The 21,174-nt window shown below is 45.2% G+C and overlaps 1 protein-coding gene across 1 annotated transcript in view; it reads left to right on the forward strand.

Moving 5' to 3' along the window:
• The window catches only part of ABCA13 (ATP binding cassette subfamily A member 13), a 353,566-nt gene that overhangs the window by 106,838 nt on the left and 225,554 nt on the right, over positions 1 to 21,174 (forward strand). Inside the window, exons 26-27 of the mRNA XM_027538443.1 lie at positions 1,058 to 1,189; positions 20,504 to 20,641. Coding sequence (XP_027394244.1) covers positions 1,058 to 1,189; positions 20,504 to 20,641 — 270 coding nt within the window. The remainder of the gene's footprint in view (positions 1 to 1,057; positions 1,190 to 20,503; positions 20,642 to 21,174) is intronic.

The following is a 21,174-nucleotide window of genomic DNA, read 5'->3' on the forward strand; positions in this document are numbered from 1 at the left end:
GAGAATATGGAAGAAATATGGTTACTGTTAGAGTGTTTGAATATTTTGATCCAGATTCCAATAAGTCCACAATGTTGCAACATTTATTTGCTCATTTATTGGCTGTGTTGGGTTGTTATGTGTGGAGTTTGCACCAGTTGCGGCGAGCAGAGCTACTCTCCAGTGGCTGTGTGCGGGCGAGCAGGGCTACTCTCCAGTGGCTGTGTGCGGGCGAGCAGGGCTACTCTCCAGTGGCTGTGTGCGGGCGAGCAGGTCTACTCTCTAGTGGCTGTGTGCGGGCGAGCAGGGCTACTCTCCAGTGGCTGTGTGCGGGCGAGCAGGGCTACTCTCTAGTGGCTGTGTGTGGGTGAGCAGAGCTACTCTCCAGTGGCTGTGTGCGGGCTTCCGGTCTCAGTGGCTTCTCTCGTTGTGGAACATGGGCTTCCGGCACGCAGGCTTCAGTAGCTGTGGCCTGGCAGGCTCTGCAGTTGCGCTTCTCCGGCCCTGGAGCTTGGGCTCTGTAGTTGTGCCACTCGGGCTTAGGTGATCCGTGACATGCGGGATTTTCCTGGACCAGGAATCCAACCAGTGCCCTTTGTACTGCAAGGCAGGTTCTTAACCACTGGAGCACCAGGGACGCCCTGAAACATTTATTTTATTGAGTTCTAGGTTAGTACCATCGGAGAAGGCAATGGGACCCCACTCCAGTACTCTTGCCTGGAAAATCCCATGGACGGAGGAGCCTGGTGGGCTGCAGTCCATGGGGTCACTAAGAGTCGGACAGGACTGAGTGACATCGGACTTGACTGAGCAACTTCCCTTTCACTTTTCACTTGCATGCATTGGAGAAGGAAATGGCAACCCACTCCAGTGTTCTTGCCTGGAGAATCCCAGGGACGGGGGAGCCTGGTGGGCTGCCGTCTGTGGGGTCGCACAGAGTCGGACACGACTGAAGCGACTCAGCAGCAGCAGCAGCAGCAGCAGCAGCTTTGCCCCTGGGCGCAGTGGACTCAGGTCATCAAAGTCTGCCCTGAAAGAGGATGAGCGGTGCTGACGCTGGCCTTTCTCTTCCTTCCAGGGATTCAGTGGGATAACATGTACCAGTCTCCAGAAGTGGCAGGCATGACATTTGGATGGGTTTGCTGGATGATTCTGTTTGATTCAGGACTTTATTTTCTATGTGGATGGTACTTGAACAGCTTGATTCCTGGTAAGATTTCTGCACTTTATGACAAAATCAACTTAAAAAACAGTTTGAGCAATGTATGTGAATATTGGATAATTATTTGTTCTTTAAATAAGACACGAGAAAGGGAGTTGATAGGATGTGTTTTAAAGGGAGCTGAGCATGTTTGAGGAAAAACTGGTGCTTCTGAATCCTGAGGCAACCGAGACCCTGTGAAGACAGGTGGTGGAGGGGTCCCATGGGCCCACCGCGCAGCTCCCCAGCCTGGGGGCTGCAGAAGATGTAACGGCAGAGAAGCTGGTTCTCAAGATCATGTGTGTGAAGAGGATAGAGGTGAGGGAGTGAGAGCAGGAGAGCCTGGCACTCATGTGTCTTGGGTCCCTGGAGCCCAAGGTCAGGGGTTCAGAGAGCGCCGTGAGGTAGGAGTAAAAGGACCTGGTTCTCAGCCAGGCCAGTGGGTGGCAGGACCTGGAGGTAAGCTGGGCTGGCAACAGGGGGCTGAGCGGGGGCCTGGTGGTTGGGAGTCCTCCAAACCAGAGTCAGTAGTGTTGTGTGTGGAGGTGATGCAGGGCTGGCTGCCCAAGGTGATGGGCCTCCCCTTCGGTCAGTGGGGGAGGAGGCGCTCATGCCACATGCCTGGCTCAGCCCCAGGCAGCAGAGAGAGCGCTTCAACCTTTTTTAGTTTATGTATTTTAGAAATAGCTTTTAAATGGTATCATACTTCCTTGCTGAAATTGCTTGTGGTTCTGGCTATTTACTTTCCAAGCAACTGGGCATCAAGCGGCATCTAACCTTTAAAGTTAAGAACTAAAAGAGATTCTAATCATATACAAGTTGAAAATGAAGGGATAGGAGAAAATAAAAAACCTTCATTCTGTTTACAAAAATATATTCTATGCCTGGAGAGTTTATGCACCATTTAAGGATGAGTAAAAATCAAAATAAAATGGGTCATTGAAAAGATTATTTTACATATGAGCAGGAAAAGTGATGCCCGAGAGGTAAAGATATCATAATTTAGAAATGTGATTTATTCTGGAAAAACTTAGATTGCACTGTTGTGATATTTGAATAAAATTTAAGAACAGGTGGATCTAGGAAATGAGAAAAAAAATTAACCGAGGAGGCCAAGGTGAAGGGAAGCTGGAAAAGGCTGGATGTTACCAAGAAGCTGGTTAACCACGAGGGATGTTGTAGAAGATGGTGGGATGTTGGTTTGAAATGCACAAGAAGTGGTGCAGAGGAGCGGCCATGCAGTCAGGACAGGGACATGCCCAGATGGTGCCGGGAAAGTGATGGATCAGGCAGCCTGTGAACCCCAGACTCCCACCCCTAGACAGATCCAGGGGGAGAAGAGGAACCATCACGTTTCAATGAGAAAAACCTGATTTGGAAAGTAAAGGCTCAGCACATTGCACACAAAATAATAATTAAAAAAAGCTGTATTTAGATGCAAAATGGCAGATGTCTTGGAGTCCACAGAAAAAGAAAAGAATTCGAAGAGTGTAAAGTCCAGGGAATCGTGTTGCCCTCGTCTAGGTGAAGATTATTAGCAGATTTGTCCCTGGATCCAGAAGAAGCTGAGTTTTTCCTTAGCGCTAGGGCCTTGAGGCAAGAGGTCCCAGGTTCTAATTTTCACATATTCCAGTGAGGCAAAGGGGCTTGTGATGCTCAGCAAGGGCTTGACCCCCAGTTCCCGCTGGGACATTCCAGTGGAGGAAGCCCAAGTCTTAAGTGGGAAGGTGCTTCTGTCCAGACCTGAGGCCAATGGACGGGGACTGGTCAGACAGGGACTTCAGAGGCTTCCTGGCAGCACCTGTGAATGAGCCTGGCATGTTGCTCAGGAAGAGGGAGAGAGACAGAGGCACATTCAGAAGACAGAGTTACCAGAGGGAGGTGGCCTGGTTGGGACCATCCTGCAAGTTTGGGGAAGCTTTGGGGAGGAACTGGGTAAAATCTGAAAGTAGGGAGGCAGCAGCTGTGGGAAAGTGCAGAGGACAGGCTTTCGATCTGATGATGATTCTTGTGGATGTTGGGACGTGAGGGGGGGGCATCTGGGGGTCAGAAAGCCCTGCTGTGCAGGAGGGGCAGGGCAGGGTTGGAGTAGGGTGCCAGAAGGGGCCAGCACACGTGGCGGGGTGTGCCTCTATCTGTCTGCCTGTCCTGGGTGCCGAGGACCTCCGCCACAGGTGTGGGCTCAGATGGGGGCACCTGTCTCCTCCCGAGGAGGTGGGGCACCTGAGACGGGGTGGAGCTGGAGGGGCGGGTTCGTGTCTCTGCTCCGCCCCCCAGCTGTCTGCCTGCCCCTACTTGCTCGCTGTGACAGGGATAACCTGGGAGACACAGGTTCCAGCTGTGGGAAATGGAGAATCAGAGACAATGGAAAAGATAGAGAAAACCAGGGTGTCCCTAGCTCAGTGTGAGAATCAGGTGAAAAACAGGCCCATCAGATGACTGGTCACAAATACACATCCGTGAATATCAATGCCTGACTCTCTGTTGTCAGTAAATAGAGACTGCAGTGGGGAAGGTAGCATTAAAATAAATAACAGTGTGACTCCAATGGAGAGGAGAATGTTTGTCAAATTAAATATTTAAAATAGGTTTGAATAAACGGAAAGAGATGCCACATTCCTCAACGTGGCTACTTGTCATGAATATGTTGATTTTTTCCAAGTTGATGTATAAATTTATATAATTTTAAATTATATAACATTTACTATGAAACATGTCAATGTAAAATAATGAAATTTACATAATCATTTAAATTAAAAATACTGTTACAAGGGATTTGTTTTTAATTGATGAAATGTTTCTAAAGATAGCTAAAATATGACTTGACAACAAGTATCAAAATTTACTGAAAATGATAAGAGAGACAGGCGTCTGATGATTATGTAAAACCTCTATATTTGACAGGGATTAAAACAATGGAGTACTCATGCAATAATAAAGCAGTGGAATATATTGAAAAATTCAGTAACCAACCCATTTATATATAGTAATTTACTCTGGGCACTGAGATCATTTCTGTATCTCAGCCGTTGTAAACAGTGCTGTGGTGGAAATACATGTGCTTACACTTCATGGGAAGTAGATGGGGAAACAGTGGAAACTGTGTCAGACTTTATTTTTCTGGGCTCCAAAATCACTGCAGATGGTGACTGCAGCCATGAAATTAAAAGACGCTTACTCCTTGGAAGGAAAGTTATGACCAACCTAGATAGCATATTCAAAAGCAGAGACATTACTTTGCCAACAAAGGTCCGTCTAGTCAAGGCTATGGTTTTTCCTGTGGTCATGTATGGATGTGAGAGTTGGACTGTGAAGAAGGCTGAGCGCTGAAGAATTGATGCTTTTGAACTGTGGTGTTGGAGAAGACTCTTGAGAGTCCCTTGGACTGCAAGGAGATCCAACCCGTCCATTCTGAAGGAGATCAGCCCTGGGATTTCTTTGGAAGGAATGATCTGAAGCTGAAACTCCAGTACTTTGGCCACCTCATGTGAAGAGTTGAGTCATTGGAAAAGACTCTGATGCTGGGAGGGATTGGGGGCAGGAGGAAAAGGGGATGACAGAGGATGAGATGGCTGGATGGCATCACTGACTCGATGGACGTGAGTCTCAGTGATCTCCGGGGGTTGGTGATGGACAGGGAGGCCTGGAGTGCTGCGATTCATGGGGTCGCAAGGAGTCAGACATGACTGAGCGACTGAACTGACACTGTTTCAAATTCATGTTTTCATGTTCTTCGGATAAATATCCAGAAGTGGAATTGCTGGGTCATATGGTAGATCTAGCCTTAATTTTTTGAGGAATTCCCATGCTGTTCTCCATAGTGGCTGTACCAATTTACATTTGACTAACAGTGTAGAAGGTTCTTTTCTCCACATCCTGGTTATTTCCTGTATTTTTGATCACAGCCTTTCTAACTGGGCATGAGGTAATACTGTGCTTTTCATTTTTCTTTCCTAATAGCTACTGATACTGAACATCTTTCATGTGCCTGTTGGCCTTCTCAATGTCTTTTATTGAAAAATGTCTATTTAGAGCCTCCACCTAGTTTTTTATCATAATATTTTCTTTGATGTTGTGTTGTATGTTAATAATATATTAGATGTTAACCTCTTGTCAGATATATGAGTGGGTTTCCTCATTCCTGCTCTTAAAGGAATAGCTTTCAATTTTCCACCAGTATAATGTTACCTGTGGGTTTGTCATATATGACCTTTATTATGTTGAGGTATCCTCCTTCTGTACCCATTTTTTGAGAGTTTTTTTTTTTATCATAAATGCATGTCATGTCCTTTCAGATGCCTTTTCTGCATCTTTTGAGGTTATCGTATGATTTTTATCCTTCATTTTTCCTATCCTTCATATCCTATCAGGTTTGGTATCAGGGTACTAATGTTGGCCTGGTAAAATTAATTTGGAAGCATTTCCTCCTTTTCAGTATTTTGAAAGAGTTTGAGAAGGGTAAGTATTGAGTCTTCTTTGAATGTTGGATAGAATTTACCTGTGAAGCCACTGGGCCTAGAGTTTTGTTTTGGGGGATGTTTCTATTACTGTTTCAGTCTCTTCCTAGTGGTCAGTCTATTCAGATTTTTTCTTTAAAATTAAATTGAGTCAGTCAGTTTATTTCTGGCTGTGCCGGGTCTTCGCGCGGGCCTTCCGCAGTGGTGGTGAGGGGTGCTCCTGTCTAGCTGCCGTGCTCAGGCTTCTCACTGTGGCGGGTGATCTCATTGTGGAGCGTGGGCTCCAGGTGTAGAGGCTTCAGTGGTCACAGCGTGTGGGCTGCAGTGGTTTTGGCACATGGGGTAGTTCCTCTGTGGCATCGCCAAGCGGATTCTTAACCACTGGGCCACCAGGGAAGTCCTGTTCAAATTTTCCGTTTCTTTACATTTCAGTATCCGAAAGCAGTATGATCCTAAGGATGTTCTTTTTCTTCTGGGTTGTCCAGTTTTTTGGTGTGTAGTTCTTCATAGTATTCTCTTGTAATTCTTTGTATTTCTGTGGCATCCACCATAATTTTCTGTCTTTTATTTCTGACTTTGTTTATCTGAGCCCTCTTTTTTCTTAGTGAGTCTAGCTGAAGGTATGTCAATCTTGTTTTTCTTTTCAGAGAACCAGCTCTTAGTTTTCATCAATCTTTTCTGTAGTCTTTTTAGTCTCTATTTATTTCTGCTGATTTTTAATTATTTCTTCCTTTATACTGAGTTCCAGCTTTGCTCAGTCTTCTTTTTCTGGTTCCTTTAGATTTACGGTTAAAGGCTAGGGCTTCTCAAGTGGCTCAGACAGTAAAGAATCGCCTGCAGTTTAGGAGGCCCAGGTTCAATCCCTTGGTTGGGAAGATCCCCTGGAGAAGGGAATGGCAACCCACTCCAATATTCTTGCCTGGGGAATGCCATGGACAGAAGAGCCTGGCGGGCTACAGTCCTTGGCATCACAAAGAATCAGAGCGACTTAACACTTTCACTTTTTTCACTGAGGTTTAAGGTTAGATTGTTTGAGATTATTCTTGTTTCTTGAAGTATGCTTGTATTGCTGTAAACTTTCCTTTTAATATCACTTTTGCTGAACCCCATGGATTTTGGTATGCATACTTTCATTTCCCTTCAGGTATTTCTTGATTTCTCCTTTAACTTCTTTATTGACTTGCTACTGAACTGAGCTTGATTGTGCTCAGTAAGGCCAAGCTACTGACCCTGAGTTGTGGTTAAGGAAAGTGCAGCCTTTATTGCAGGCACCAAGCAAGGAATCCAGGCAGCTAATGCCTCCAAGCCTTGAACTCCCCAGAGGCTTTCAGGGAAAGGTTTTTAAAGAAGAGAGAGGGAGAGGGTTGAAATATGTGTGATCAACTCATGGACATTCTTCTGATTTGTTGATAGTGAGGTAATTAGGAGTCAACATCATCAACCTTCGGGTTCCAACTAGTCTGGGGTCCATGTGCTTTGGGGCAGCATACAGTTAACTTCTCCCACCTGGTGGGAGTTTCGGTATCTGCAAAACAGCTCAAAGGACATGGCTCAGAATATTATCTATAGCCCTTGAAGAGGAACTGAATGCCCTTTGACTTTGTTTCATGGCTAAACAATTATTATTTGTCTTGCTTGACCATTTCCCTTTGTTTCTGCATTTTTTCACTTCTCTGATTAAATTTATTCTTTGGAACGCAGGGAAGGTGTAGGAGGTCAACGTTTTTCTACAGCAAGAGCCAAGTGGAGAGCATGGTAGTGGTGGCAGAGGGGTTCTGTCCTGGGAAGACCCCATAGCGTCCTGCGTGGTTACAGACCCAATAGCTGTCCACTAGCATCCTATTTAGTCTCCATAAATTTGTGATTTTCCCAGCTTCCTTCTTGTAGTTAATCTCTAGTTTCATATCATTGTGTTTGGAAAATACGCTTGAAGATATGATTTCAGTCTTCTTAAATTTATTGAGATTTGTTCTGTGTCCCAATGTACGATTTATTCTTGAGAAAGTTCCAAGAGCATCTGGGAAGAATGTGTATTCTGCTGCATTTGGATGGAATGTTCTGTGTGAATCTATTAAATCCATGTAATCTAATGTTTCATTTAAGCCTGGTGTTCTTTGTTGGTTTTATGTCTGGTGGATCTATTAATTCATGTAGGTTGAATGTTAAGTTTGCTTAACACAGTGGTGTTGCTGTGTTTAGGTCTGTGGATGGTTACTTTATATATTTTGATGCCCCTGTGTTAGGTGCGTATATGTTAATAAGTGTTATATAAAGAATGAGTGTTATCACCTCTTGAGGACTCGTCCCTTTTAACGTGACATAATATCCATCTTTGTCCTTGGTTATCTTGTTTGGCTTGAAGTCTATTTTGTCTGTGTAAGCATAGCCACCCTACTTTCTTTTGGTTTCCATTTACTCAGAGTATCATCTTCCACCTGTTCACTTTGAGCCTGTTTTCGTTTATGGAGCTGAGCTGAGTCTCCTGGAGGCAGCATATGGTTGGGTCTCATTTTATATTCCATCCAGACACCCTGTGTCTTTTGCTTTGTCAGTTCAGTCTGTTTATGTTTAGAGTGATTGTTAATGCGTGAGGACGTAGTGCTGGCATTCTATCTTTTGTGTTTTGGTTGCTCTGTATCTCCATTATGCCTTTTCCCGTGTGTCTGCCATTTTAGCCAGGTGATTTCCCATGAGGTTTTCTCAGTCTCCTCCTTTTTGTGTTTTACGTACCTCTTTTAGATGTATGTTTCGTGTCACTCACGAAGTAAGAAGTTTTGTGTAAAATGTATCAGATAATATAGTCCTTTTACTGCTGATATTTGGCATCTTAACTTCATTTGCTTATATGGGTTCTATCCTTTCCCTCTGTCCCATTTATCTTTTTGTCTTCTCAAATTATCCCTTATGATGTTGTGAGCTTGTGACCAAATTAGTTATTTTTACTGCATTTTAAAAAGTTTTATTCTATAATTGTTTAACAATCTATTCTTATACAGTTTCACTTGTCTTTCTTTTTTTCTTTTTTATGACTGTGCACTGCATTGCATGTGGGATCTTAGTTCCCTAACCAACCAGGGATTGAGCCCTCCACACTGGGAGCTCCGAGTCTTAAGCACTGGAACACCAGGGAAGTCCCAGAGTTTCACTCCTCTGTCTGCTTACTGTCTACCTTACTCAAAGTTTTGTGTACTTTTGCCTCTTTGATTCAGATAGAAAAGGTTCTTTCAACTTTTCTTGTAAGGCAGGTCTAGTGGTAATGAGCTCTCACAGTTTGGGAAGATTTTATTTCTCTTTTGTATCTGAAGGATAACTTTGCTGGACAGAGTATCCTTGGCTGAGAGTTTGTTTTCATCTTTTAATCTTTGGCTCTGATATTCCACTCTCTTCTTGCCTGTAGTTTCTGATGAGAAATCTGCTGATAGCCTAATGGGGATTCCTTTGCAGGTTTCTGCCTTTTTTAGAACCCTGGCTGCATTTAAAATTATTTCTTTGTCATTTTTGACAGCTCTAATGCGCTGTGATAAGGTGTTTTTGTGCCGAGGTAATTACTGCAGCTTTATGGGCTCACGTGCCCAGTTCCTCCCCTGGGTTTGGGACATTCTCAGCTCTAGTTTCCTTAACTAAACACTCTCTTCCCTCCTTCATCTCTCATCTTTCTGGGACACACGCTACCTTTATGGGCCTTTCCTGGTGGGGTTAGATAGTTCCTCTGGAATTGTTTAATTTTTTAAAAATCATAGTTTTCTCTCTTCTTCTACCTGAATCATTTCCAGATTTTTATCTTTGGGCTCAGTACTCTCTCTTCTATGTGGTCTGCTCTATTTCCAGTGCTTCCTGTCTCATCGTACTTATTGAATTTTTTACTCCACAATTTTTGTTTGGTTCTTTTTTAGAGTTTCAGTCTCTTTGGCAAAGTATTACTTCTATTCCATTAATTTTATTCCTAAGCTCATTGAACTGCCTTTCTGAGTTTTCTTATAGCTCATTAATTTTCTTCTTGAGAGCTATTTTGAATTCTCTATCAGTTAGATCAGATACATCCACATCTGTCATTTCCTCTTTGGCCGAGCCACTTCATTCTTTCTGGAGCTATTAGTAATTGCCCTTTTGTCTTCCCCAGTAGCATATTGGACACCTTCTGACCTGGGGCAGAGCTGGGGGGCTCATCTTTCTGGTGTCATATCTTTTTTCTTTTCATACTGGTCATGGGGTTCTCCAGGCAGGAATCCTGGAGTTGGCTGTCATTTCCTCCTCCAGTGGACCATGTTTTGTCAGAACTCTTCACTGTGACCTGTCTGTCTTGGGTGGCCCTGCATGGCATGGCTCATAGATTCATTGAGTTGTGTAAGCGTCTTCACCACAACAAGGCTATGCTTCCTGAAAGGTGATTCAAGCTGACTTGGAACTCAACATTAAAAAACTGAGATAATGACATCCAGTCCCCATCACTTCATGGCAAATAGAAGGGGGAAAAGTGGAACCGGTGACAGATTTTATTTTCTTGGGCTCCAGAGTCACTGCGGATGGTGATTGCAGCCATAAAATTAAAAGATGCTTGCTCCCCGGAAGGAAAGCAGTGACCAACCTAGACAGCTATTAAAAAGCAGAGACATCACTTTGCCAACAAAGGCCCACATAGTCAAAGCTATGGTTTTTCCAGTAGTCATGTATGGGTGTGAGAGTTGGACCATAAAGAAAGTTGATTGCTGAAGAATTGATGTTTTGAATTGTGGTGTTGGAGAAGACTCTTGAGAGTCTTCCAGTCAATCCTAAAGGAAATCAATCCTGAATATTCACTGGAAGGACCCATGCTGAAGCTGAAGATCCAACACTTTGGCCACCTGATCGAAGAGCTGACTCACTGGAAAAGACCCTGATTCTGGGAAAGGAGAAGGGGGCGACCGAGAATGAGATGATTAGATAGCATTGCTGACTCAGTGGACACCTCCCGGAGATAGTGAAGGCAGAGGAGCCTGGTGTGCTGCAGTCCATGGGGCCACAGCGAGCCAGGCACAACTGAGGGATTGAACAGCAACAACAACAATAAATCAGATTACTAAATTCTTTAAGTTTGATTTCTGAAGAATTGTCATTTTTGTCTCTGCAATACCATGCTATCATGGTTTCTTTGGCGTGTGTGTGTGAAACTGGATGGATTTCTCTTCTGCTGGTACATTTGAAGTAGTAAACACTTTTCTCATTTCAGTAACGCTTTTTTAACTTTGATTTGAGTTCAGCAGATTGATGACTAGAGGCCTTTTTCCTGGATTTTCAGTAGGTGGCGCTGTAACTCAAGTTTTTGGGGTCTCTTCCCTGAGTGGCCTCTGCCTGCATTTGAGACAGTGTTTCCACACCCACAGCTCTGCTGGATGCTTCCCCACTGCCTGTTGTTGCTCCGTGTGCCTCCGGGGTCATGGGTCTCTGCTGTCACTGGCGTTGCTGCTGAGGGGGCACTGGGATGGAGGACACTCCCACCCCCATGGTGGGGGTTTGCCGGGGTCAGGTCACTGCGCCCTAGTATGGAGAGTTGGAGTGGGAATGAGCTGGGGTGGCTGGCGTCTCCCTGGGTCTGGGGTTGTCCAGTTGTTTTGTGGGTGCCATTGCCTCAGGCAGGGGATGAGGTGGCTGGAGCGGCTGGGGTTGTCAGCCTCCTCCCTGTGGCTGAGGGCACCTCCATGCTGGAAGTCGGGGTCCTGGGCACCACACCCCTGCTGCTGTGGTTCTGCCTGGAGCTTCAGCATCAGCTGCTGTGGTCCCCAGTGGAGAAGGGGTGTGAAGGGCAGAGGAGCCTGGTGTGCTGCAGTCCGTGGGGTCGCAGAGTCGGACATGACTGAGCAACTAACCAGCAACAGCAGCAAATCAGTGGTGTCACTGACTTTTGTGACTTTAAGTTCGGTGTCTGGAGAGCTGTCATCTTGTTGCTGTGATGCCATGTTACCATGGTTTTTAGTGACCTGACCTCACGGAGCGTCCCCAGTTGGGGATTGCAGGCCCCGCCTCCGCTGCCCTGCTAATCCTGCCTCCTCGGTATGTTCCAGTGCGCCCACCTTCAGACACACAGGTGTGGGGGTCTCTCCAGGGTCCTGGTGTGCTGGGCAGAGGAACCTTGGCTGAGTCATGGATGTTTTACTAGTTGTAGATTGAAGCAAGGAGATGAAGAGGGCATCTTATGCCCCCCTGATGCTGACCTTGAATCAAAGTTGACATTTTTAATGGAAGAGAAAGGATATAGAATTCAGTCAATCCACTAGTGAGAAAAAATATTACTCATTCATAAATTCATCAAAAGTGGTATCATTAAAATAATGAACAAATAGGAAAAGTATGGTTTTAAAGAGAAGGAAGGCCTTTTGCACTGTAATGCCAAGGACATAAATGATAAAAATCACTAGTTTCTGACTCATAGAATGAACCATAAGAACGAACTTACGGTTGCTGGGGCAGGAAGAATGGTTGGAAGGGAGAGTTAGGGAGTTTGGGATGGACATGCACACACTGCTATATTCAAAATGGTCTAACAAGGACCGACTGTGTAGCACAGGGAACTCTGCTCAGTGTTACGTGGCAGCCTGGATGATAGGGGAATTTGTGGGAGAATGGAGACATGTGTATCTACGGCTGAGTTTCTTTGCTGTCCACCTGAAACTATCACAGCGTTGTTTATCAATTATACGCCAATATGCCTGGAGAATCCCAGGGACGGGGGAGCCTGGTGGGCTGCCGTCTATGGGGTCACACAGAGTCAGACACGACTGAAGTGACTTAGCATAGCACAGGGTAAAAAGTTTAAAAAGACACAAAAAGCAAAAAAATCACCAGTTTCTATTATAAGAATTTAAATCAGTATTTCAAAAATCCAAATGAGAATTATACACTTTTCAAAGTTATAAAAGCTATTTAATGAGTATATGAAAATTGAAATTCTCGAGTCAAATTTTAAAAACATATATCTCAGCAGATATCCTAGCAAATAACTTGAACCATTTGTTAGAAAGTAAAGTTTATATTTAGTGAATTTATAAAAAACTTTAATGAGCATACAAAAGTATAAATTTGCAAAATACATAGAAGACAGTTTTTTTCCTCTATGATAAAAATTACAGTAATTAATGCAGAAGATAAATTGTAAAAACTGACTATATTTTCTTTTATGTTTTCTCAGCATGCTAAATAATTTAATAAGAGGAAAAGAAAGCAAAAATTTTTGTTGAGGTGGTGGTGCAAAAGACAACCTAGAAAGGAGAGAGGCATGTTTGGGAATGTGGCTGGAAGAATCTACTTCGTGGTTTTGGTGATGAAAAACTATTTCTTCCTATTCTTCTTTTGAAAGGTGTAAGAGACTTGGTTCTGTTTCTCCTGGAAGGAACTAAAAGAACAGGGAAAAAAAGTGAAAGTGTTAGTCCTGCCCAACTCTTTGTGACCCCATGGAATGTAGCCTGCTAGGCTCCTCTGTCCATGGCCAGAATACTGGAGTGGGTTGCCATGCTCTCCTCCAGGGGATCTTCCCCACCCAGGGATGGAACGCAGGTTTCCTGCACTGTAGGCAGATTCCTTCCTGTGTGAGCCACCAGGAAGCCCCCGAACAGAACTGTAAGTGAACTGTGGATGTTCCGTGAGCAGGTAGTGTTGCAGGAAGGGAGACCCCTTCCAGGGCCCGAAACTGGGCTTTTGTCCAACACTTGGAAATGAATTGTCCGAGGAGACACATATGCTGACAAAGCAAGAGATTTTATTGGCAAAGGGCACCCGGGTGGAGAGCAGTAGGGTAAGGGAACCCAGGAGAGCTGCTCTGCTGCTTGGCTGGCAGTCTTGGGTTTTATGGTGATGGGATTAGTTTCCGGGTGGTCTTTGGCCAATCACTTTAATTCAGAGTCTTTCCTGGTGGCGCACACATCACTCAGCCAAGATGGATACCAGGGAGAGGGATTCTGGGAAGTGGACGGACACGCGGTGTCTCCTTTAGACCTTTCCTGAACTCTTCCGGTTGGTAGTGGCTTATTAGTTCCGTATCCCTTATCAGGATCTCCTGTCATAAAACAACTCATGCAAATGGTTACTATGGTGCCTAGCCAGGGTGGGCGGTTTCAATCAGTGTGCTTCCCCTAACAGTAGGAGGCAGGGTCTTTAGAAAGACGATGATGTGTTGTGTCATGGGCGATGAGATCCACTGGGTTTGCATTGGTGCTGTCCACTTGGCTCTGGATAGAACAGAAAGACACAGGATCTTCCCCTGCGATTGGACATGGGTGTGCCGGGTTCGTGGGCCTTCAGACTCAGACTGAGACTTGTACTAGCAGCATTCCATACCCCCAGTTCTCAGGTCTTTGGGTTTGAACTAGAACCGCTCAATTCACTGTCGTGGGCCTCCCGCTTGCAGAGAGTAGGTGGGACTTCTCAGCCTTAATGATTGCATGACCCAAGCTCCCATGGTAAACTTCTTTCTGTCTGTCTCTACACAGATAGACACTCACACACACCCCTGCTTGATTCTGTTGCTCTGGAGATTGCTGAGTGACACACCTGCCAAATCATAGCGATATCAATAGAGGGTAGAATGGGGCTCACTAGGGGCTGGAGGAGAGGGGGGTGGGGGCCTGGATGGTACAGGATGAAGGTAGCTTTGGAGATGGCTGCACAACAGTGTGATGAACTTCACATTCCTGAATTGTTTGCTTGAACTTGGTTCAGACGGTAATTTTGTGATATATACTTTATAATAGTTAAAAGAAGAAACCGAAGCCTTGAGGGAGATATCTGGTGCTCAGAAATCCCACTTTCTAAATCACGTTTAAGGGGAAGAAAAGGAAGCTTGGGCAGGCTCCTGGAGGAGGGGAGGTCAGCTCAGAAAGGCTGAGAGATGGCAGGAATTTCTCAGGAGGGAGGAAGTGCTTAGTCATCCCTTGTTGTGTGAGTCTGCAGAAGATCAGCCAAGCTGGTGATTTTTAGAGAGTATTTGATATTTTTCTAAAAGGTAAATAAGGTCAACCTAGGGCTCAGAGGGGAAGGAAAAGTCATTTTCCTTAAGTGACCAGGAGACCTAAAAGCCCAAGTTGCTTATCTCTTGGAAAGAGCATGATCATGAGGGCCACTCTGGGTTGGGGGTTCCATGCCTCTGGTTCCTCTCTTGCTGGTCCCCTAAGGCCCACGTGTCTCCTGGCTCCTCTGCTGTCCCTGCTGCAACAGCCACTGTATCCAGGCACCAAACCTGCTGCCCACTCCTCTCCTGGTACATTTCTGTCCCTTAACTTCCACCAGTAACGTGAGCACCAAGTCAACCCTCTCCTCCCACCTCAGACCAGGGCAGAACCTCACCCCTGAATCAGACCCCCCATGCTACCCCATGCAGGGGACACCTCCACTCTGCCTGCAGGTCTTACGAGGTCTGTAACCTGGATATGCTTGGGAGTCCCTCCATGTCACACTCAACTCCTCACAAAGGGGAGTGAAGGCAGAGAACCTGGAAGCAACCTTTGCATGAGGAATGCCCCTCTCTGCATTTTGTGTATAGAATTTGAGTGGGTTTTTCTCTTTCTGGCTGAACTAGCGGCTAGTTAGGAAGAAGACCAAAGTCTATTTCAAGATAAAAGATCAAAACTCCAAGATCTTTGTAAGAAGATATAAAAATAAAAAGACACAGAATTTACCAGAGATGACAATAAATATTTTTTCTTTTTTTTTTAAATCATGAAATTCCTTGATTCTTCATTTCAGAAGTTAAAAGAACAACTGTAATTGGTAATTTATGTACCCTTAAATAACACAGAGTATTTATTTTCAACTTTGATGAAGTCTGCCAATAATAACAAAAAATGAAATTGCTAGAAAGTATCAGTGGACTCTTAGATCCATAAGTACTAATTACAGTTTCTGGGCACTCTCTGACTCAGCACACTTATTTTTTTTTGGGGGGGGAGGTGAATAAATTTTATTGTTCTATAATTTTCAAAGCCTCTTTGTTTAAGTAGGATACAATAATGATAGAACTAGAAGGATTTCTAAAGGGCATCAAGGTGACAAATGAGTTTCAAATGAGTGACAAATGATACTTCCAGTGTCATTCAGTACTCTCTTTTTAAGACAAATATTTTGTAACACACCCTTGACTCTCATAAGATGAAAGTCACAGACAATAAAGCCTACCTATATATTATATATATATAAAATTCTTGCAGGTAATTTAAAAAATTAGTGTAATGTCTTAACTATAATATAAAAGAGAAAGCAATTCATAATGAAATAATATATGAATTCTCAATGGTCAACCAAGACTTTATTAAAACACAGAATGAGGTAGATACTCAGATTCTTGGCATAAATTTGTATTTAAGGGAAGGAAAATGATCAGAAAGCATTGGTATTAAAAGTAGAAGAAATTTATGAGAGGAAATGAAGATAGAGAGTAAAATAAAGCTAATATTAAGATAAGGAATACCAGATAAGACTTGTTTGTATATGATAAAAAATATGGAAATAACATTAATTAAAATAGGAAAAATGTGAAAGGAAAAATTAGGTGCAAATGGAGTGGATAAAAGAATGCTATTTTGGTAAATGATCTGGGTCTTATTTAACAGTGTACGATCAGATAATTCCTTAGGTCATTTCACAGGACTGGTAATGATGAAGCAGCAGATACATCTGTCTTACAATTTCACCTCATGTCAGAGCCTCCATTCAGACTCCAGGTTTTTGGATTTTAGGTATCATATTCTGTTGCCAGTGACAGGAAGTAGAGGGTGGGTGGGACGAAAGAGCATTAATAAAGGGGGTTTGAGGAGAAGACGGGGTGAATACCTGAGAAGAGCGTCAGAGGGAGATTGAAATCTAACAGGAAGCCTGCATATGAATCATTTTAATGTGCAATTTTACACAATGGATTTCTTATTATTGTACTATAATGCTTATATATACACATATAATAATAATGCAAAACCGTTTCCAGAAAACCTTTACGGATGAGATTTAGTGCATTCATAAAACTGCCACCATAAGCACCTTTGGTTCTGAGTTTGCTAGAAGCATCTCAGCGCTCTTGTCCTGTGTCTGTGGGTCCTGTGCTGAGCTGTGGCCACCGTCATGCTGCACTGCAGACCGACAGCAAGTTGCTGTCACACTCGTGATGGGGTTTCCTGAAATGATGAACAACTTCCCCATCAGATCATCTTTCACTTGGTGTTAAGGCGGTTGCACTCCTGGAGAATTCAGTATGTAATGAAATTACACAGAAACTCTGGGTTTATGTGTCCGGCACTCACATGAACAAGGGCTTGTCCCCTGTATGAGTGTGTGTGGTGGTCTCACAGGACACAGGTCAGGGACAGGTCTTCCCTTTGTAGGATACCTGCCATCTAGGTGCCTGCCCACTGGAGGGGATTTGTGTAGTCCCTGCTCATTCATCCGTTCATCAGGCCTTTTTATTTCTAAAATAAATACAAATTCCTGCTAATGTGATGTGCTGGGGCTTTCCTGACCCTGGAGAGACTGCAGAGGCAGGGACCCCTTCTCCCCTACAAATGAATCCCTGGAGACGGTGAAGGCTCTGCCCATAAGCATGCCTTTCACACTCAACACAGGAAATCTGGGCCATACGCCAGCCTCTGCTACATGCTTCCACCCTCTGGCCACTGTCCCTGCCCTTGTCACCCAAGGCCAGGAACAGACAATCAGGGGGAGCCCTGTGCCCAGAGCCCAAGGGCATTACCCAGACTGACTGGTCCTAAGCCCGCTTACCCATTCCTTCCAGGGAAGCCACAGTACAAACTGTTGTCCACGATTCCCCTGGCTTCCTCTGCTCCCTGCCCAGCTCTGGTGCTTCCTCAGGAGGCCCTGCCAGGTGTGGCATGTCCCTCCTCTTGAGAATGGGGTTAACCAGACTTGGTGGCCTCACTGTGCCTGAATAATAATGATGCCCATGTTTAAAAACACCCATTCACTCTGTCAACCCAAAGAACCCCTTCCCACACATCCAGGACTCCCTGGAGGGCTCCCAGGCACTTGGTGCTCAGTCACTTCAATTGTGTCTGACTCTTTGTGACCCCATGGGCTGTAGCCCACCAGGCTCCTCTGTCCATGGGATTCTCCAGGCAAGAATACTGGAGTGGGTTGCCATTTCCTCCTCCAGGGGATCTTCCCGACCCAGGCATTGAACCTGCATCTCCTGCACTGCAGGCAGGTTCTTTATCAATGAGCCATCAGGGACGTGCCACTGAGGCACTTGGGGATGAGGACAGTCACCGTGTGACAGTCTCCCTGGGTAAGAGGGTCTCCCCGGTTTGGGGGGTGGGTGACAACTTTCTGTCTCACACACACGTGTGTGCACACCCACACAAGTGCTTTCTCTGCATTTTTTTTTTTTTTCTTGGTGCAGCAATGGTGTGGAAACTGAGCCTGGCATTTCCTAGGCTCAGTATCTGAGGGGCATGCCCTGCAGACCCAGAGTCACAGATGACCGAGTCACAGGTCACTGCTGCCAGCAGGGTTCTGTGTCCACTGCAGGGCCCCCAAGCTCCACTCAGTGCATGAGCAAGCATCTGGTCCTCCTTGGGAGTTTGTTTCACGAACTCTTCTTTATGTATCTCCAGCCGGATTGGGTTTGGCCCCAGCTGTCTCATGTCCCTGGCTTCTTCCTGCACCGCTGTCAGAGTAGAGGAAACATTGATTCGCTTTCTGGTCTGTGTAGGCTCCCGGTTTACACTCTCAAGGAGCAGACTCTGGATGGACTGAGGGCCTTCGCTTGTATTAATGCTCCCATTATACTTGGTGACGTGAGCAGGGCGCTCAAGAACAGGTGTGACTTTAGGAGCAAGAGCCAAGGGCAGGGGAGAGCTGATCGGCCTCTGTGGTGCCTGGGCCTTGGCCCCTCCCTGTCTATCTTAGATTAATAGGTTAATTAGGAGGATTTAAACGTCCAGACAGAGCAGAGCGAGGGTGGTTTAATTAGCAAATCAGCCATTAATATTCAATTTACTTCTAATTTGTTTTTCTAACTGAATGGCCTCTCCCATTCTGCCCCCACCTTTCCATCCCTGCAGCCGTGACCCTGGCTCAGGCCTCAGGCATCCCATCTGGACCTCTCAGCATCCGCCCAATGCCCGTCCAGGCCTCCAGGCGCCACCCCCCACCCCCACTGCCTCACTTCTGCTAATTCACAGCCTGTGCCTAACCCCATGCATCTGATCCCACCTGCTCTTAACAGGCAGGGCCCCTTCTGCTGGCTGTGGCTGCTCCTGAGCTTGGTTATGGTCACCTAGGCGAGGTCCCAGCAGGAAACTGCTGCTGCTTGAACAGGGCAAAGGGAGAGAAGGCAGCCGCTGGCATCACAAACTAGTTTTCCTGATATGTTTGTTGCTCATTCTCTTTTATTTCCACGAAATTGTCATTCACACGAGTGCCCAAGGCTCCCACCAGGGGGTTGAAGACAGTGGAGTCCAGGAGCCAAGGCAGGCACTCTGCTGGTTTGAAGGGGCTGATGGGCAGGTGCTCCCAGAGGCTGCCTGGCAGCTCATTGTGTGGCTTCTGCAGCCTCTTGTCCCAGACCGCCTTGCTGCCTCCTTTCCGCTTGGGGAGGAGAGGTGACAGCCCTGTCCCCATGGCCAGTGTTTTCAGGACCCTGGACAGTGCCTGGAATAGCGTGCAAGTGCAGTGCAGGCTGTGATGTGACCTAAGGCACGGTCATTAGTATGTAAGGTCCTGGGGAATAGTCCATGTGCTCTGTTCAGCTTGGTCTGCCATTACAGAGTACACAGACTGCGACTTACAGGGGTGTTTATACTCTCACAGCTCTGGGCTCCAGACATCCATCTCCTCTTTCCATCTCCTTCCTGTGTCCTCACATGGCCGTCCTTTTGTGGGTGTCTGAGTCCTGATCCCTTATAAGAACACCAGTTCTGTTGGGTCAGAGCCCACCCCCATGACCTCATTATATCTTAATCACCCCTTTAAAGGTTCTTCCTCCAAATACAGTCACAGTCCAAGGTACCAAGGCTAAGACTCCAACAACCCATGACAGGTGGTAAATACCGGACCAAACACCAGCTCAGCATCTCCCTTCACATCAAAAGACAAGGGACCCGGTGCTCTTATTTGCAGTCACCTCTTTGAATCTTTTGTGTGGAGTGTGTGAGGGACTGTGTGTCTCTTCTGTGCTTTATAGTCAGAGAGCTAAAACATGAAACAGTCTGCATGGAGGTCTTTATCTCCTCAAGCACTTGCAGAATTTAGACCACCATCAAACTTAAGCTAGTCTGACTGTGTTGAAAGAAAACTGAGAAGCATTAATAATTAAATCTCCTTTCATTTTGACACAAAATGGGGTAGTGACTATTAAGTGGACGAAATGAATTTGGAGAATCCATTTGAAGAATGGCAGTATGTTTCACATAGAAATGTTAGCACTCTGAATTATCCTTCTCTGTAGGGTTTTAATTGATTAATTCCTTCAGCTTTTAATCATGTCTAGTAATCCATGCAGATGGCAAAGACATACAGGAAGAGTGACAGCTAAACAGGAGGGGGAAGGCTGGGGGAACATTCCCCAATTATTTAACGCTAGTCTTACTTCTTTTTTTATTATTATTTTTTTTTAGTCTTACTTCTAATAAATACCTGCCTGTTTGTTGAACACCTGCTCAGATGACTTTTTGTGGGAAGGGGATGTGAGGACATCATGGAGGGCCCTGGCCAGGCTGAGGGAGGCTGGGGGCTGATGCTGTGTCCCCTGTGGTTACTGGTCCATGTAAGGGATGTGGATGGAACATGATAAGATGGGATAAATTTTTATAGTAATTTAGCTAAGATATTCTACTACAGAATCTTCTTCTAAGTAGAAAAACAAGCAAATTGATTTCAACTCATCTTATTTTTTTAGGAACTTTCGGTTTGAGGAAACCATGGTATTTCCCCTTCACCGCATCCTACTGGAAGGATGTGTGTGGGCTAGTGATGAAAAGGCAGAGCCCGGCCAGTTCTAAGCTGTTCTCCTCTAGTGAGAACTTGGATGGTCAAGGTGGGTAAAGGGCGTGTTGGAGGTGTCTTTCTCCTTCCAGTCAGCTTTGGTTTTGGTTTTCCTTTCCAGTTGAGCCTTTGCAACTGTGAGTGCATGGCTGCCCAGAGACCTGCCTTCCATCCTAGGTGGGCAGGAACCTGTGTGTGAGTGTCACTGTTCACAGCATCCTCTGTGCCTCTGCTGTAACTCAGCTAAATGAAGCTCCATTACTAACATGACTTTGTGTAAATAATAAAAGCAACGATGGACAGCTACTGAGGTGTAATATACTTTAGAATGTTCAGTGTTTCACAAGTGCTAGTTTATTCCAGGCTCCATGAAAGAGAGACTGTTGCTGTCCCTACAGACAGGGACATGCTTCCCAGGAGACTCCGTGGGCACCTGCCCTGGCCTCAGGCTCGTTCACAGAGCACAACTTTTTTGGGAAAAAAAATCTATGGATAAACTGGTTCTCACCATGATAATTTTGTACTATGAGTCAATACTGTAATTTTCTGACTATACAAGTCAGAAATACAAATCTTACAGAAAAT

The sequence above is a fragment of the Bos indicus x Bos taurus genome, chromosome 4, assembly GCF_003369695.1.
Source record: "Bos indicus x Bos taurus breed Angus x Brahman F1 hybrid chromosome 4, Bos_hybrid_MaternalHap_v2.0, whole genome shotgun sequence".
Taxonomy (NCBI): domain Eukaryota; kingdom Metazoa; phylum Chordata; class Mammalia; order Artiodactyla; family Bovidae; genus Bos; species Bos indicus x Bos taurus.